The sequence below is a fragment of the Truncatella angustata genome (assembly GCF_020726525.1).
Source record: "Truncatella angustata strain MPI-SDFR-AT-0073 chromosome Unknown BKA67scaffold_4, whole genome shotgun sequence".
Classification (NCBI taxonomy): domain Eukaryota; kingdom Fungi; phylum Ascomycota; class Sordariomycetes; order Amphisphaeriales; family Sporocadaceae; genus Truncatella; species Truncatella angustata.
Window position 1 is genome coordinate 1,517,259 of NW_025763384.1, and position 17,636 is coordinate 1,534,894.

Genomic DNA, 17,636 nt, shown 5'->3' on the forward strand with positions numbered 1-17,636 from the left:
AAGAACGGAGGCCTCGACCATAACACACGAGTCATTATGCGTAGATATTTATTTAATAAGAACGCAGCTTCATAAACGGCTTGTCTATAGTAGCTTTTTGAGGATCACCTAAACACAATCTATAACAGTGTATCTCCAGATATAGCGACCTTTCTCATCGCGCCCTTCGTTATGCAGCTGCCCTTGAGCATTGCCGCTCAGTTTAAGAGCTCGTTCGTCGCCGATGGGTAGAGCGATATTGAGGCCCGCTTTCAGCCAGAGCGGCTCGAATCTGCCGGGCCTGTCGTAGGTCACGCTCACTTGGACCTGATCTGCATGCACGCCGTAACTAATGTTCACAGAAAATAGATCAGCTTTTCCCTCAGGGCTAATTCCATCGTCTTCGAGCCATTCGTTGGTAAACCACTTGATGCCTCTGGACGAGGCCTCCTCTTTGACAGAACTTTCTCCAGACTCCGGATGACGATTCGTTGGTGGAGGGAATATTTCAACTCCCCTCCAGTTATCCTTGGCGATATTTGGGAATTCAACGTCGTCCTCTGCAACACAGGTGGTTGGTGCTGGTTTTCCAATTGGGATGGCCGATCCAATACGGGCGATCACAGGTATAGATGTGTGCCAAGTAGCCGAAATATTATGCCACCTCCCAGCAGCTAAGTACTCGTAGGGAGCCGAAGTGTTCAAGAAGCCTGGATCAGTTTCATGTCCTGGTAGGTAAACCCGCGCAGAGGAGACCCCGGGTTCATATACACCAGCAACCATGAGTGCATCGCCAAACCAGTACTGCGTATCGCTTTGTGTGATTTCCTTCGACCAAACAGTGGGATCAGATTCGTAACCCCAACCTGTCCATCGCTGAGGTGGAAGAGCGTCGCGGTGAGACTTGAGCATCAGTGAATAAGTGTAAGGCACAAGTTCGTACCGGCGTTTAATAGCAGTTCGAATGATTGGAGACACAGACGGATATTGCCAAGGCTCAATGACTTCGCCGACAAGATTATCGTCAGGGTTTGTCTTGTAACAGTTGATAGCGAAGCGAGGAGAATGAATACCCAATTGTATCCAACGAACAAGGTGCTCAGGAGTTGGCTGTGGACCTTCGAAGCCACCGATGTCGTGGCCGTAGCACTAATTTACGTCAGCGACTCTTGGAAAATAATGCTCCCAAATTTTCAGCATACCTGTAGCAAGGAGAAGCCGGCATTAAGCGCCAATGCATTTGCGCCTTTCATGCCTTGCCAACTTGTAACATTGTCGCCACTCCAAGAACTAGCACAGTACCTCATGGTACCTGCTGTGGCGCTTCGGGTCAGTACTAGAGGACGTTCATTGGGTTCAGCCTCTAATGTCGCATCGTGTGAGCTCTTGCCCATCAGCTCTGTGCTCACAGCACGCCCCCAAAGTCCAATATCTTTACGGGTCTCGGTACTGGGAATACCCACAGTTTCGAGTGCGCATTCCCAATCGTCACGGACAATGTTATACTCATTGTTATCATTCCACATGGCATCGATACCAACCCGCTTGAGATCGACGACTCCATTGTACCACCAATCATAGCCAGCTTTCGAGGTGAAATCGATATGACTCCCTTCACCACTCTCGCCACCACCAGCACTCCATAGTCTTGCGACCCCAGACTTCTTGGTCATTGGGTCTGTAAAGAAGGCGCCAGCGTCCGCCAGCTCCGGGTAAGCAGGATGATTAGCCAGAATATACGGCTTGACATTAGCTAGGAGCCTGACTCCATGTTTGTGGGACTCCCGAGTAAAAGCTCGAGGATCCGGAAATCGGTGGCGGTTCCATGTCATGACATTTCTTGTCTTCGGCTCAGATTCAGCAACAGTATAGCCTGAGCTCATTTGAAATGCGGAACAAGGCATACCGTTCTTTTCGCAGTTAAGGATAAAATTGAGGATGGAATCATGTGCTCGTGGAGAGTCTTCCATGCTGTATTTCATGCCACCACCAATATAGCCCATCATGTATCTCGGAACGAGGAGTGGAAACCCCACTAATTCCGCGTATGACCGAACGACTTCTGCAACAGTTTCCCCAACAATGACGTACTCCTCAAGCCCGCCATGAGCTTGACGGTAGACCTTATAATGGCCCCATAAACCATCGATCTCCGATCCAATCGACCAACTTCCCCGTGAATGCGAGGTGGAGAAGATCCCAATACAGCCTTCAGGAGTAACATTCATTAGCCATGGAATGTGCTTGTAGAGCGGATCTGTTTTGTATGAATCATAACCGAATGTGTCTGACGCTGTGATAAGAAAGCCACGGCCACTCAGGTCCATTGGCGCTGCTTTTTCTCCGAGGCCGACATGGAGTGTGTCTTTCTTCCATTTTGTATAGTGCGCAATTCCGCTTCCGTCGATGGCGTAAGAGCGAAAAGCTAAGTCTTCATGGATCGGGCTGTCCATGCCATCCAGGGAGATGGAAACGACAGGAGCCCCAGTCCAGTCGACAACCGCTTTTGCTTTACCAGAGCGAATGACGCCGGTGCTGCCATCTTGACCATGTGTTACATTAAGACTCGTATCTGCCAAATCTACATGAGGGCATGTAGCAGAAGGAAATGGAGGTAACGGATGATCCGCAGTGGTAAAAGTTGTGCGGAAGACACCCGGACGGATGGCTTCGAGACTCCATCGAGGCGAACGCGTGCTGTTGTCCTCTGTTGACGCGGATTCAAGTACAATAGATAAAGCTTCCTCTTCTTTAGGGCTGTCTGGACTCCTGACCAGCGAATACTGTTGTGGAACGTGTTCGTGCTGGGCAAACATGGTTTCGAATGAGTTGTAATGACTTCACTGCGCTAAGTGGTACGGGTGTGGTGTACAGTAAAGAAAGGCTTCTGCGAGTCCCCAGAGCCAACAATTAAAACAATGGTAAGGACTATCGAGTGCTATCCGGGACGAAGAACTCGATGTACTATTTATGTTGGAAGCATGAACATGGACCACAGGTCCTGGATAGATATAGACATTTGGTCTTGGCCAGTGTTATTCCATTTGTCACTTTTGAACCAACAAGACTGCATCGTGAAAGCATCGGAGGTCCTCATTTGACTGACTGGTGCAGAGGTCCGCAGAGGGGTGGAGAACCATCGGAGCAGGAACGGAGGTATCCCGCGGGATGAGTTTCATGATTGACCTGTGAGCATCAGAGAAGCAGAACGTATTCAAGAAACTCTAATTTAGCCTTCTCCACCAAATTGCGTCTCTTTGGCAAGCTAGGTTGAAGCTAGAGCGATAGTCGGCAGTATAGACTACAAGATCTGGGGAAATACCCCATCCCGATATTGAGGAGTGGGCTTTGAGAGGTGGGGTATTCCCCCAGACCAGATTCCCGTCTCTGCGAATACAGACGACTGGCTTTCGTCAGAAGTGAGATATTCTTGCGCAGAGTACCAAACAGTAACACTATTCTGCATGGGGGTTTAAGCGTTATATACTGCCGACCTTTTCTGCTTTTGGTTGGTAGGGTAGATCAATCACACGTTTGACGCTGAGCCCCCGAGACGCGGCACCTGTGGCCTCGTACATCGATTGTGCCAAGCATTATGGGCTGGTTGCTTCACCGGAAGCGGGGGAATCTATCGACATACAGGCAACTCCTCCGAACCAGCCCTTGGCATGAGTTAAGTCATAGAGGACAGTTCTCATATTAAGCAGCGGTCGAATACACGACTGGTTTCAAGATTGGCTCGTCACCAATTGACAGTCCCGTTGCCAGGTATATACTGCATATATTTGACAGTCTGGACAGCTTGTCGGTGATCATAGCAAACAAGTGTTAGTTGGATGGTATCCATGTACTTATACGAAAATCTCCGCAATGTGATCCTTCCGACTTGCAAAATAGCATAAGACGATAACCGACAAGACCGATGGAAAGCATTCTTCATTTTCCAAAGCTGAGCAACAATACTCTTAACACACCAAGTGGTTGTGTGTGAAGTCTTGCCACAGGACGGCTAAGGTCTTACTTTATGGTTTGATTCAGGAACTTATCTTTACTGGTCCGGGCATTCTTCCAACCCTGCTGCGCCATTCAGAGGTCAGCCTGTACGAAAGGGGGCATCTGTTATCTTCCATACGTTGTTGGCTTAGCCTGTGTATGTCAACCGCGCAAATTCAACTGTTAGGTAGGACGGGTTGGGCTTGGTTCAAGTCGCCATATAATTCAATTATGCTGGGCAATCCAATCTTGCACGCTTGGCTTTCAGTATTATGCATGGGCTGAAGCAAGTGGTCTACCTACTGCCGAATCAAATGCCAAGAACTTCAGCCATGATCATAGATTTCCCATTTCTCATAGGACCTAGATAAGCATGAAGTATAAGCAACTATCGTGTGTAACATACTTGGCTATGAAACCTTGTAATATCAGAATCCCTGTTCTCTGCCCATAATCAGCTGTTCGATTAGTTCACACTAATAGGCCAAGAGGCTCGACTACTTATTATAGTACTGACCGGGGGGGGGGGGGGGGGGGGGGGGGGGGGGGGGGGGGGGGGGGGGGGAAAGGGAAAAAAAGAATACAGTCGTGTCTTTAAGATGGTGGAACATGCACCGGACGCTTACCATCGTCGCGACGCCGCCGCTGGGGATTCCTGGTTAAGAATGCGAGGAGAACTTTTGTTGTGTCCCGGAATGGAGACAAGCGTATACTCAGGCGACTCGATCTGGTCATATTACTCATCATGCTCTTCGTCTACCTCTCCATGCATCGACAAAGCTACAGTATCCTACGGATCTGCCTATAATCTGATTACTGATACTAGTCTCATGGGTGATCAGCACAGCTGGCTTGGAAGCATCGTGTACTTCGCCCAGTTGGTATGTAACATTTGCTGGCTTACTTTATAGTGGTATGCAATGAATGGTTGTATCGTCGTGGGATGTATGAGAAAGCTGTAATCGCAGGTTTGCAACTGACATACCTGCCTTCAGTTTACAAGCCATAGGCTAGAAGAATTGGCGTCATACAGAGCAGAGCAAACTTGGTAATAACCCAATTTGAGAATTCAAGGTGTTTGGTTCATCTGCGGTGGTCTTTCTCCCCTAGCTAGGATTTGTTTCTTGTTAATTTATCAAATTCGCAGCTAAACTAGTACCCGAGGTAAAACTGTTGTCCGCGTTTAGCTTTTACCCATGTTTACGTATTTCTACTTAAGTCTTGACTATAAGAGTATATCAGGTTCTTCGACTTTTCTAACACGTTTATACGAATCGAAATCTAAGCATAATGTTAAAATACTATTTTTGTTTACACGAATATATGGCCTAGTGAGGCTCGCTGTGAGATGCCACGAGGAATTTGACCAAGGCCATAAGGCGGGCCGAGCAAATTGAACTTTGAAACCCTTAAGTTACAGCAAACCCAGCGTACGTACCTATTTACCAAGGGGTTACCTTCTGAAATGAATGAATTAAAAGTCTTACAGCAATATTATAGGCTTGAATATTGAACAATGATAACTAGATTCTTATGTATGGCGATTGACTCTACTGGCGCTCGATAGATGTAATGCATAAGCACCTCATTGGCCGGAAGGATTAATCAACCTTCCAAGGGTGCGCCCTTCCGTTGGCATCTGCATGTCTTGCTTACGGAGTAGCATAACGGATTAATAGAGCGAATCACGATTGGACATAATAATGATGCAATTTTTGATTGATTATATGGAATCCGACATATCGAGTTTGCAGATGCGCTAACAATAATTAATAATAGCAAGATAGCCAGCAGTTTTGGGTATCTTTCAATATCCACTCCAATCCGATTGCACTGAAAGCTGAAGCTACACGAGTTTCAAATACGTCGTGGAGAGTGTAACGATGGCAACAACACAAACCGAGGAGGTTTCGCTGCCAACATATCCTTCGGAACCTATCCGGCCCGACATTAGACCAAGCTCTTCGAGTAGAGTGGCAGAAGTGCCAAATGACAATGTTATACCTCCCGACGACGCAGTTGAGGCACTTATACCGGACGGTGGCTACGGTTGGGTCGTTGTCTTCGCCTGCTTCGTGATAACTTTTTGGATGAACGGATGGGCTGGCACTTGGGGTATCTTACAATCCGCTCTGCTTCAGACCACGCTGAGAGACGTCTCATCAACCACGCTTTCTTTGGTCGCATCGCTTGGCCTCAGCCTCACGGTGGCTCTGGGTCTTTTCAGCGTTCGTTTTACGCAATTGGTCGGTGCCCGCTGGAGCACCCTAATTGGCGTTATTATCTTCGGTCTTGGCAATGTCCTCAGTGGATTCACGGTAGACAATGTTGCAGGGCTGTTCATTGGAACTGGTGTTTCGTACGGGGTTGGCGCCAGTTTGATGTATACCAATTGCAACAGCTTGCCGGCACAGTGGTTCAACACCCGACTTGGGACTGCAAACGGCATCGTGAAGGTTGGTGGAGGCATCGGTGGAATCGTGCTGGCTCTGCTATTCCAAGTGGTAATCGCTAAATTCGGTATTGCGTGGGCGTTTCGCATTCTGGGGTTCTTGTCGCTGGCAACAGGTGTGCCAGCTGCCCTGCTGATAAAAGAGCGAATTCCCGCGCATCCCACACCAGGAATTCAATGGTCGCTGCTAAAAAACCCGCCATTTGCCTTTCTCTGCGCGGCGGGTGCATCCGGAGCATTTGCTCTTTTTGTCCCATCCTTCTTTCTTCCGTTGGCAGCCAACTCTATCGGCTTATCCAGCCCAACAGCTGCTGCAGTGCTGGCATGCTTCAATGCCTGCATAGCTCTGGGCCGTTTTGCATCCGGTATTGTTTGCGACAAGTTCGGCTCTACCAACACATTCCTCTTGACCATGGCACTGAACGCCGTTACTATGCTCGCGATATGGACATTATCGAGCACGCTGGAGCTACTGATGATATTCGCTGCCTTGAATGGTATAGCAAATGGCGCCTTCTTTGTCGCCATGCCCACCGCCGTTGGTAGATTAGTCGGACCTGGTCACGCAGCGGTTGGCATGAGCATGGCATTGACTGGGCTGGCACTCGGGTACTTCATGGGCAGTCCCATTGCTGGATTTCTCATCGATGCCACTGGTGCGGATAGAGCGAAATCTATCGTACCTTATAGGCCAGCCATCTTCTATGCTGGGGCCACGGCTGTTATGTCCACTGCATTCGTACTTCTTGCTCGGTTGAAAATGGATGGCAAGATCATGAAGAAGCTCTAATTTCAGTCTGGGAAGTACCATTTACACATCTGTTATGATGTGGCATTATTTATTCACAGTTTGCCGTACAAGGCTACAAGCGTCAGGAGAATAAGAAGCATGGCGCGCTTGACAGCAGAATTTATTTCCAAACTGGCACTAGCCTCTTCTTGAAGTCATCAAACGTATGAACGTGAAGAACCACCTCCTTGTTTGTGAACAAGCCAAGCAAGAGCAAGGCCAATCAGCGCAACAACAAAACCAATGAACTCAATTACATAATCTGCCTGAGCACGCTGACATCTAGAAGTAAGTTGAGAATAATCACCGTCACCTCCTCCAACGTAACAACCGTGATCGGTGCAGCCGCCATTAAGGATACTATTCGTGAAGCGTTGAGCGATGGACACGCTGCTATTATCGGTACAACTGCCAACTCCTTTGAGTGCGATCGCCAGGGCCTGAAAAAAGTTAGTGGCAGCACAGACGAAGCAACTTGGAAACTACATCAATGCTGGAAAAAGTCTGACAGAAAAGTGCTGCGGGATGTATATGATGCTTACAATGCCACCAGCAAGGTAGAATATTGATAAGAGAGCATCAGCACTCATCACGACAAAGACCGGAATCCTGTCAATCCATAGAGAGGCAAGCCCAAGCACGGAGACAATAATGCCGAAAGCCCCTACGAAGCTGCTGAACGAGGTCTCTGTCGGGGGGCTACCGATTACCTGATGTTTGGCGAGGGTTACTGAGAGTCCGAGAACCGCAATTCCGAAGACAAGCTGTGAAGACTGATGGTCACTAATTGGCGTCTAAACATGTGCATGTACAAACTAACTGCGAAAGACCGCACAACAATTGTGCCTGCTGTAAGCATTGTAACTCTTCTTGTTCGTAAGATTACAATTCGGAAACAAGAGGGATCAATGAATCGTCGAGTCGGTGCGCTGTATCAATAGATGGGTGAGAGACTATACTCCCTCGTTTGTGGTCCGACAAGGCGAGCGAAACTCTGGTTATTTATTGTTAAAATCGTCGACAATTCCGGTAAGTGTAACACATAATTATTTACGTGTTCTCATCACGGCACATTTTGCTTGTGCGGCACAGTTTATTTAAGGCAACAACCGTTGCCTGTATACATAATAGGCTGGCTGGGGTTTGATAAACGGGTTGTAGCATTAATTTCAAGAAGGATCAGCTTCTCCGAAGGAAGAGGTTCCGACCGTTGAAACCCAGATTCCCTGTATCATGACTCAAAATAGCTGTAACGATGCGGCGCATTGCCCTTAATTCATGGCACGGACAGGAACATACGACTCGATGCATCCCGCTCCGTCCAAAAGTTCAAGGGCCGTCCAAAGGCCGTATCTATGTCAGGCCTTGTACGGACTACCATCCAGAACTATGCTTTGTCAATAACTCTCATGTGAGTTAGCTGGTGCCACTGAATAGCCGTCCATTAGATGATTGATCATGGACCGTCCGTGACTGACTAAATGTATTGCTGTAATCTTGCGTGCGTAGTAATGAAAACTGCGTGCGAATTGGCTTCTCATGCTAGTCTAGGATATGATACTTCAATGAGAACTCGAAGGATCGCAGTGGAGGATCCGGGGGTTGTGTGGCGAAGCATGTTCGTCGCGCTGCCACCAATCGCGGGCACCAGTGAATCCTCTCATTGTGTCAGCGGCCTTTTCATCCTAGATCGACGTGATATGGGTTGTTCTTGTCACAAATTGCTGGGTTTGATGGATGCGGCTGAGTATGCGACCTCACAGCCTCAATCACCAAGGCATTGGGTGCGGATTGCTTTGTGCACAATGGCATGGTGGTGAGGATATGATCATGATGCCACCATTAGGGGCTCACGATTTGAGTTTGACTTAGACTCGTTTCCGTCGCCTTCCAACAGGCTGGGCTAGCTTGATGTCCACCACTCACTCCTACATTCGATCCCCGGTGGCAGCTACTGCTTCTTTCCCGGAAGCGATGTTGGCTGCATCTTGATTCTTGCCGTAGACAGAATCGCCTTCCTGCTCATATTATGGTTGTGTAAAAGTCGAATGTGTGCACGCCTTGCAGATTCAAATAACTGCGCTCGATGTCATTTGATTCGGTGTCTCGCTTGGTCGGGCGAGCCTGAAGCCTTGACATGAATTTATTCCAAAGCATCAGATCCCTGACTCCCTACAGTGGTCTTCAAACCGTTCATGTTAATTAAAGCAAGCGTTAAACTCAATGACACCACTAAGGAGCACGATACATACAAATACATGCCGTCTTGCTAATAGACAAGCTTGTGACAGAATCTTTTAGCTGAACTATGAGGCATAAAGTCTTGATGAGCAGGTCGCTCTAAAAGTGGTGTACATAAACCATGAGTTGAAATTCTACTAAGAGAATGGGCCCTGTGCAAGACGTCGGTTGGGAGACGCGCAGAACATCAAATGTGACTATAATCATCACGCAGAAGCTTGAGAATAGGTGAGAATAGACGCTGTTATTAGCTGTGACTTCAATCCCCAGTATTCCCAATTCCCCAATGAATCTAAAATATGGGTAATCACCTTGGTCAATTGGATCCCAGGATTCGTAGGTTGTTACTGAGTACAGTTGTACTTAAGATTTGATATCAGACCCCGCTTTCCCGGAGTGTCAACCGAATAGCGGGTTCTTATGTAATTGCCGAATTTCTCATGGATTCTTCTTTGCGTAACCCCAGAGATGCCCTCAAAGCTTTATGGGTAGTCCCTGGAGACAAGAATTTCTTACAGAAGCATGGCTCTCCGTATCAATGGCTCGTGCTGAGGATGGCCACATTTCATAGTTCTTCGTCGCATGATCTGAAGGGTCCACAGTGGCCATTGACTCTCCAGCGACGCGACCTGAACGCTGATGGGGAGCTACAACCGGCCAAAGTAGCACCGCAACGCAATGGTGGCACCACTCGCTATGGGAAGGTCTGCAAGGCCAACCACCGAAAACCTGTATAGCAGGACAAAGACTGAATCGGAAGAGATAGCGCAGGAGTTTCTCCATGAGACACTTCTTGTTTTTGATATGGAATGGCCGCCATTTGAATCTGAAGATCATCAACGCTTGCAGGACAAAATTGGTCTCATTCAAATCGCATCAGAAAGCAAAATAGCTCTCTTCCACATGGGCTTGCAAGCTCGGTGTCCTTAAACTGTGCGCGATATCTGCTGAGGATACAGAAGTCGTGGGACTGCTTCTTGAAAGTCCCCATTACCTTCACTTGAAAATAATATGTACTAGTATTCTGTATGCTCTTGTTAAAGCTTGGTGTTTTCCAAAAAGAAATTTTTAAAAAAAACACCCCCCCCCCCAGCCATCTATTAGTTATAACATGTAGTAACATGAATTCACAGGTAAAGTCTTGCTGGTTTTTATAGGCCTCATGGGCTTGTTTAATGTCTTCAATTCTGAGGACAGTGTCTTTGTCATGACCTAATGAGACAAGACGCTGTAGCCGCGATCCGTCATGGCAATTACTGTTTGAGAATCGTATAAGTCACAAGGTGATGTTAAGCCAACCTTGTTAAGCCATGATCAAATAACGCAAAAAGATCCCCGAATGAAGATGTGGTAATAAAAAGACCCCGAGCGTGACATTACTGCGTTGATAATAGTTTGCTTTCTTGAAGGCTGTAACAAGTGGGTCTATGTTCCTCGTAGGTGCAAGAATTTTGGTGTGTTTGGCTCTCGTCTCCCATACAGCCTGCTACATAGAACCCATCGCTGGCTGTTTATTCAGCACCTCTGTCATACTTCCACGTCCTTGACATTGAACTTCCTCGCTACGCTTGTCAGCTCCGCCGGTGCATCATCCCATATCGCGCTATCCCTTCTCTCAAATGCGGACACCATCTGCGTCAAACGCATGTGCTTCTTGACTATATCAATGCCGTATACGCCTTTTGCAAATTGAACTGTGGCCAAGACCACAATATCTGCCAGTCCAGGCTGGTCTCCGCTCTCTGCTAAGAAAGGACCTTCGGGGTCAGACATGTCTTCTATCTGTGAAAACAAGAGTTCTAGTCTCTCCATCGCCTGCCCGGCCGCCTCCGGGCTCTGCTTTTCGAACCCTGAAAACAATGCACTGCCGTTGTGTAAATAGAAGGACAGGAACGAGCACGCCTCGTTGCTCAGGTCGAGGAGCTCGCGTGTTCTCGCACGGCTTTCGGGTGTTGTCCCGCGCATGAAGGGCGCCTCTGGATATAGGTCTTCTAGGTACTCGAGAATTGCTGAAGACTGCCGGATATACTGGCCGGGCGCATACTCGAGGATAGGTACGGAGCCTTGAGGTTTGCCGGGAATACTACCCAGGCCTGTTGAGGTCACGGGAACTTCCTTGATGCTGACTCGATCAATAATTCTCTTCTCTTTGAGGTAAATGGTAATGCGCCGAGGGTAGAGACCCCAGCTGAGGACGTATAGATTTGGTTTGAACTGAGCGCCTGTTTGTACCTGCATTTTTTTTTCTTAATAACTCTCAAATTCACTATACAAGTGGCTTAAGTATGAAAGAACATGATGGTCGAAGAGTCAGTCATTGTGATTTATATTTATTCCGGAGACATTCTCTTATCTCCTCGAAATGCACCAAGAACAACACACCTAGTTATGTTGCCGAAAACCACCCGAGTTACATCCCGCCTTTCTGCAGCACTCCAGTAAAAATGTCTATGCTAGTATTGATTCTCGCCTATTATGTGCTAGAGGTCCCGTTTCCGCTATACTACTCTTAAGTTACGATGTAGCAGACTGAAGTAAAGATATTAACGTTCAGGATTTATGGCAATTTATTTACGGTTAGTACCTAACATCCCAAATCATACAAGCTAAAATTCCCTATACAAACATAGCAATTTGTCAATATGCCCACTAGTACAGTATTTCATGATGGATCAAAATTTAAACCCGCTCGTTTATAATCGACGTGCATCATAAAAGTATATGGTGTTACTCTACTCCCAGCTCGGGTAGGCCGATGGCTTTGTGCCACTATTCACTCTGTAGTTACAAACGATCCAAGACAATACTTGATCACCTGCTGATTATTTAAGCGCTGAAATTGTCTTCTTTATCAATCTCTTACCTAAGCGGATAGTAATTGAGTCTGTTTGAGGTGTCTGATCTCACTACCCTAAGCTGGGCTGTGGCTGGAATACCTCGATCTAGGCTGAGCCGAAGCTGAACCAGATGACTTACTCTAGAAACGAATTGAGCATCTAGCCTAGCCAGTAATGAGTTTCTCGAATGATTAGTTATGCAGGCGTACTTACAAGTCAGTCCAACAGCCTTCATAGCGAGATAAGTCTCGAGAAGGATCAAGTTGGATATTAAGACGAGTTTCACTCCAGAGACTTTCCGAGGGTTCTTTCGAAATAATCGCTTCGAAACAGAGCCTGAAATCACATGTTCATTTATTGTAGATGTGCGGTTCAATAATAATAAATCCACAGAGGTAGAGTTGAGTCACTTCATAACAAAATAACCCGACCACAGATCTGACATTTCAGGATATTGATGACGATCACAAAAGTGCCACAGGAAATATCGTAGATATTGAAGGCAAGCTGTAAAATATAAAAAAGCGCCAGCCCATAAGCAATGGTAAAGACCTGGATAGAACGGCAGGAATCCCTTTGAAGCTAACGACACACCCTTCTTCTCTCGATCGCTAAAGCGAAATGCTCAAGGATAAAAAACGAAGATCTCCCACAAAGGAGTACCTCGCTGAGAGCAAGTATTCTCAAATGTTATTCTACAATTAGTGATGAATCAAGTTTAAGATCATTTGTGTATGCCAAAGCAATGCTAAATGTTGGAAGTAATACAGGCATCAAGGGTATCCGAAAAATCAACCCTGGGATAGCCTATTGGTTTATTTCCATGTCCTAGTGCGCTTTATGATATAATTCCTTAGGTGTCAACAAGGAAGCCGACCATTAGGAAGCGACAGGTACTTGATCTGGGCTGTATTACTGGGTCATAGAAATTTCTTGACACTTTGGACTGGCAAGCCATGAAATTTTGCTTAGCCGTAAGCATGTTGATGGTGTAAGGGATGATTGAAGTCATAAGCTGTAAATTCTGCGTACAAACAATGGCACCAGTGCGGGTTTGTTCCTTTTGGAACCTGGCAGGGCACTTGATTCGGCTCAAAGGAATGACTATTAGCCACAGTCCATTTATATAAGTCTAGCAGCCCTATGCCTCGTCCCATAACACAGCATCTGTCCTTCCCAGGTACCATGTTGTATCACAACAATGTGACGCCTTCTCACTCTCACCAGGTGAACCCCACTGATATGACAGAATCTTGGGAACAGATATCGTTGCGTTCTCATACCGAGACCTTGTGTAACGACGAAGAGACGCCGGAATTTAGCCACTTCGAAGTAAATGAAGGTGGCTACTCAGAGCAGTAGTATACCCTCACATTGTCATCAAGGAGCTCAAGCACAACCAGTTCAGTGAAAGTTTAGATGTTAAGTCTGTACTATAGAGCACCAACTCGACCATGGAGACAGCACTTTCGATCATTAGTAAACTTATGAAGGATAATAGAGCCGAGAGTAGGTCACTCAAATTGCTGACGAACCACTCATTTGATCCACCGCATCACCACATTCGAGGACTCACCAATAACATCAGGACATGGCGGTCAACATATATGCAAGTTATTCGTGCGTCGGTAGAAGAGCTGCACAGCCTTGTCCAAGACCAAACTGAGATGGAGATCATCATCTTGATCGGCAACTACGTAGTCGACTATCCACATGGTGTGAACTTATCTCTGCGCCAACGATTCGGAGACTTCTGCATTCGACGCAAGAGTCATGGCATTGTAGTCCATTTTATCAGCTTATTCTAGAAGCCTGCTCCTAGTGACTACTTTATGAACCTGTCAACACAAATTGCAAGTTTGACAGGTGGTTGTGGTTATGACAAGACTTCTCTTAAACACCACCTTGAAGAATTACTGGAACTGCCATTAGTAAGCAAAGGTCCCAGCTGTTATACAAAGCCAGAGCACTGATGTGATGAAGGGAAACAAAGAGGCTCCAACTAAGCGTATCGCGAAGAAGCTCATGTAGGACTGTCAAGAATAATGATGGGTAACAAGTTGTACTTGAATGCCATAAAGCACGTTTGGATTCAAAATGCGAACGAGGAGGATTGGAAGAGAGTAACAGCCATTCCGACGGCATGTATTTGCCAAGTTAGCATGAAACGGAACTGGGCTGCGGTCGCAACTGTTCTTTGAATTTTAAAGAAGTTGTGATTAGCCACATGAGCGCTTACGTTTCTCTGAATGAACCCCATTAGCAGTGAGACTCGCCAGGTCTTGGTTTGAAACCAATATAGGCATAGCGCTTTATTCCTCGGAGGGATTTTCCAGACATACACGTCATACATGGCCTTCGACAGATTATAAATAAAAGTACAAGAGATTAGTTGTAAATGTTCAAAAGAAGAAAAGAAGAAAAACTACATACGCTAAGTTGATCAAGAAAATTTGAAATCTTTGTGTTTACTTGGACCTACCGATAGAGGAACACGTCCTCGAATGGTATATATAGTGTTATGATTAAACTTGATAATGCTACATCATGGGTGAATAAGAGCCTATATATATTGTATTTTTACCAGTAAAGTCTATCACTCTTATAACACCATAATAAGTTCTTACAACCATACCCAAAATGGCTGGTCTTGGTTCTTATATGTTATTGATGGACACATGACACGGATGGGATCATTAGCAAGTCGATTGATGATGTTTGTGAAACGGACGAGGAACAAAGCTATCCTCTATTCCTGGGGAAGGCTACCTAGATAGGTTGCCCAAGATGGGTCATGAGGCATCTATTAACTATCTTTATGAATGATTTGTTTCAAGTATAGTTGAGTCTTATTGTGTGACCCGAAAGCTTTGTGGTTGGCTTTCGAAGTAAGGCCTTCTGTATTCTCTACTGCCTACTGCTATTGAAATAAGAATTAAATATCCACAATGTTCATTCAGAGTTATCACGAAAGAACTTCAATCGTATAATAGAAATTACTCATTTAGTACTGATGCCATGAAAATTTACGCTCACTACTTGGCAGGGTGTGTATGTACGATGTATACTTTTCTAGTACTAATTCACACTTTAGTCTCGTTCTTTCTTGTCAAAATATTGTCGTCATATTGATACATATTCATTAAATCATGCTCGCGTTAAATACTAGTACAACAAATGATTCTTAAAGCACCCAATCCTAGGTCCTGTCTTGTTGTTTCGAGTGCCTTATGCACTCAGGTCGATACAGGCCATCGCTATTGCATGCCGTTGTATTGTTGGTTAGTTACAAAGGAATTGATTAGAATATGGATTGTTTAGGCAGTATCCCTATTGACTAGATGTCAGTCACTAATATAGTCGTCAAATAGGAGCGAAAGGACTTACAGCAAGGCGAGCTCAAGATCACCGTGAATTCGGGCCTTCAGCGTGACTTCAATTTCCAAGTTCAGATCAAGACGCAACTTAAGTGTGTCGCTACCACCACCGCCTCCACCTCCTTGTTGCTGCTGCGCCGCCATTTGCTGCTGTTGCATTTGTTGCTGCATCATCTGTTGCTGCTGCTGTTGCTGAAGCTGGTAGTCCTGGTTCTGGTTGCTCTGCTGAACCTGGCCACCTCGGTTTCGGCGGCGGCGGCGGGAGGGCTGACGAGGTGTATCCTCTTCGGCACTTTCGTCTTGTGCCTGGCTGAATTGCGAATCGGAGCGCTCGCTCTCCATCTCTGCTACTTTGTTCTGACGGCCACGGCTGCGGCCTCCGCGGCTTTTGCTTGGTGCTGGACTGGCAGACATTTGTGTGGTGGTACTCGAGTCAGTCGTTTAGATGCGACACTGAATAGGCTGCTCGTTCGGTTGTATGTAAGTCACGAAATATTCTCTTAGCAATTTAGTAAAACAGATAGGTAGATACAGCGCAAAGAGTCAAACCAGGACTCTTTTTCTATTTAGGAATATTGAAGCTTGCTGGATTCGTAAGAAACTTGTTCTTGAAAACAAGGAATTAACCCTTCAGTATATAGTGGGGTGAACGTCAACGGCGACAACCTTGGCAACGTCAGATCGAGGCCCTGCCACCTCACTCCAAAATCAAGATACGAAACTCAACGGCCTGGCCGGTGATTGGTTCATGAATCATGTTAGTAGGCGGATGATGTGGAAGTCGGGGCCGCAACAGGGCAATGATTTGATCATCGAGATGTGCAGGGGTATGCGATGAGGGGGTGGAGCCTGTTACATCATAGCTGGGAGCGCTGCCAAGCTTGCGTCATGATGGAGCGCCTCAAATCTCAACGACTATGTACTCCGTATCTTGTGGCTTCATTTGGTGCTACCCGTCAGATGAATCTCGAGGCTCAACAATATTGAATTTACCTCTGCAGCATTAGAACTCGGGTTGATGTAGTCTCGATTTGACTGTTGTATGACCATTAGAATCCAACAACGTGAAAGTAACTGCCCGCTGAAAACAAATTCAGTGCTAAACTTGAAGCTGGTGAGTTGGCGCATGAGGCAACCCCACATTGTGAGCGGGTCGCGACAACGGTTCTGGCTTGACTTGCTACTTGCCAAGCTTCTAACAAGAACTCGACGACTGAGAAAGCAGCCATTCCCTGGAAGGCTAAGCTTCTCTCGGGGGAGAGCAGCATGTTGACGTTTGATTTGACTTACTAAATGTGGTGAGACCTCAAGATCTGTATCCGTGATGATGTTTGATGTTGACCAACTGCCACTCCTACAGTGAATGGCTATGTTCATCTGCTTCAAGATGATTACATATACGACAAAACAGCCTACTCTCTAAAGTGAACCGCAGCTAGAAGCATGCTATGGACACCTCGGAGGCCAATGGCACTGTGGCCTTAAGAGATCGGAGCAGTGCTTATAATGCCAGACCAGAACGAAGCCCGTCTAATAATGCGTATTCGTACCAAGTGCTGCTTAATCCACATTGCTAATTTTGTGGCGAGCAAGATAGTCGCTCGAAACGTTCGATTCGAACACAAGATAAATTAGAGACGTGCTAGATCTAGAGGATGGAATAATCTAGACTGTGCTCACTGGAAGGACCTTCCAGAGGTATGTAACCTAACAGCCCTACTAGGACCTAATAATAAGTCGACGCTTAGAAGGAATCGACAGATTAGTATAATGACTTATTCTCCTCCAATATTATCCACCCAAGAACGCGGCATGTTCTAAAAACAGCTTTCAATATCGACCAGTGCCCCACGTGGTAGAACAACTTGTATGGTCGTTAGATGTGCTTTCTAATTTATGGTGCAGATCACGCTATGTTAGAACGGTACACCACTTTCATAGTAGAAAGAAAACCTTTCGTATGTGGA

The 17,636-nt window shown here is 46.3% G+C and overlaps 4 protein-coding genes across 4 annotated transcripts; 1 reads left to right on the plus strand and 3 right to left on the minus strand.

The window, feature by feature from the left end:
- Nucleotides 1-26: 26 nt before the first annotated feature.
- BKA67DRAFT_636606 (family 31 glycosyl hydrolase) lies at nucleotides 27-3,150 on the minus strand. The gene is made up of 2 exons (XM_046105678.1): nucleotides 1,182-3,150; nucleotides 27-1,128 (listed from the first exon to the last, which is right to left on the minus strand). Exons 1-2 carry the CDS (start codon nucleotides 2,793-2,795, stop codon nucleotides 109-111), a joined length of 2,634 nt encoding a protein of 877 aa, XP_045958425.1. The 5' UTR covers nucleotides 2,796-3,150; the 3' UTR covers nucleotides 27-108.
- A 2,500-nt stretch (nucleotides 3,151-5,650) lies between these two features.
- On the plus strand, nucleotides 5,651-7,357 carry BKA67DRAFT_564301 (major facilitator superfamily domain-containing protein). Its single transcript, XM_046102727.1, has one exon. The coding sequence runs from the start codon at nucleotides 5,856-5,858 to the stop codon at nucleotides 7,212-7,214; it is 1,359 nt and encodes a 452-aa protein (XP_045958426.1). The 5' UTR covers nucleotides 5,651-5,855; the 3' UTR covers nucleotides 7,215-7,357.
- Nucleotides 7,358-7,372: 15 nt separating this feature from the next.
- BKA67DRAFT_535491 (marvel domain-containing protein) lies at nucleotides 7,373-8,073 on the minus strand (the record flags this gene model as incomplete). The annotated part of the gene is made up of 3 exons (XM_046100026.1): nucleotides 7,373-7,654; nucleotides 7,757-8,008; nucleotides 8,050-8,073. 3 exons carry the CDS (start codon nucleotides 8,071-8,073, stop codon nucleotides 7,373-7,375), a joined length of 558 nt encoding a protein of 185 aa, XP_045958427.1.
- Nucleotides 8,074-10,952: 2,879 nt separating this feature from the next.
- On the minus strand, nucleotides 10,953-11,722 carry BKA67DRAFT_691222 (uncharacterized protein). Its single transcript, XM_046109164.1, has one exon. It carries the CDS (start codon nucleotides 11,691-11,693, stop codon nucleotides 10,983-10,985), a length of 711 nt encoding a protein of 236 aa, XP_045958428.1. The 5' UTR covers nucleotides 11,694-11,722; the 3' UTR covers nucleotides 10,953-10,982.
- Nucleotides 11,723-17,636: the final 5,914 nt, after the last annotated feature.

Bases quoted from the DNA above. Each gene is read 5' to 3' on its own strand.
- BKA67DRAFT_564301 (XM_046102727.1), top strand. From the start codon at position 5,856: ATGGCAACAACACAAACCGAGGAGGTTTCGCTGCCAACATATCCTTCG.
- BKA67DRAFT_691222 (XM_046109164.1), bottom strand. From the start codon at position 11,693: ATGCAGGTACAAACAGGCGCTCAGTTCAAACCAAATCTATACGTCCTC.
- BKA67DRAFT_636606 (XM_046105678.1), bottom strand. From the start codon at position 2,795: ATGTTTGCCCAGCACGAACACGTTCCACAACAGTATTCGCTGGTCAGG. The intron at 1,129-1,181 runs GTATGCTGAAAA...GACGTAAATTAG, and splicing joins CCGGCTTCTCCTTGCTACAG to TGCTACGGCCACGACATCGG.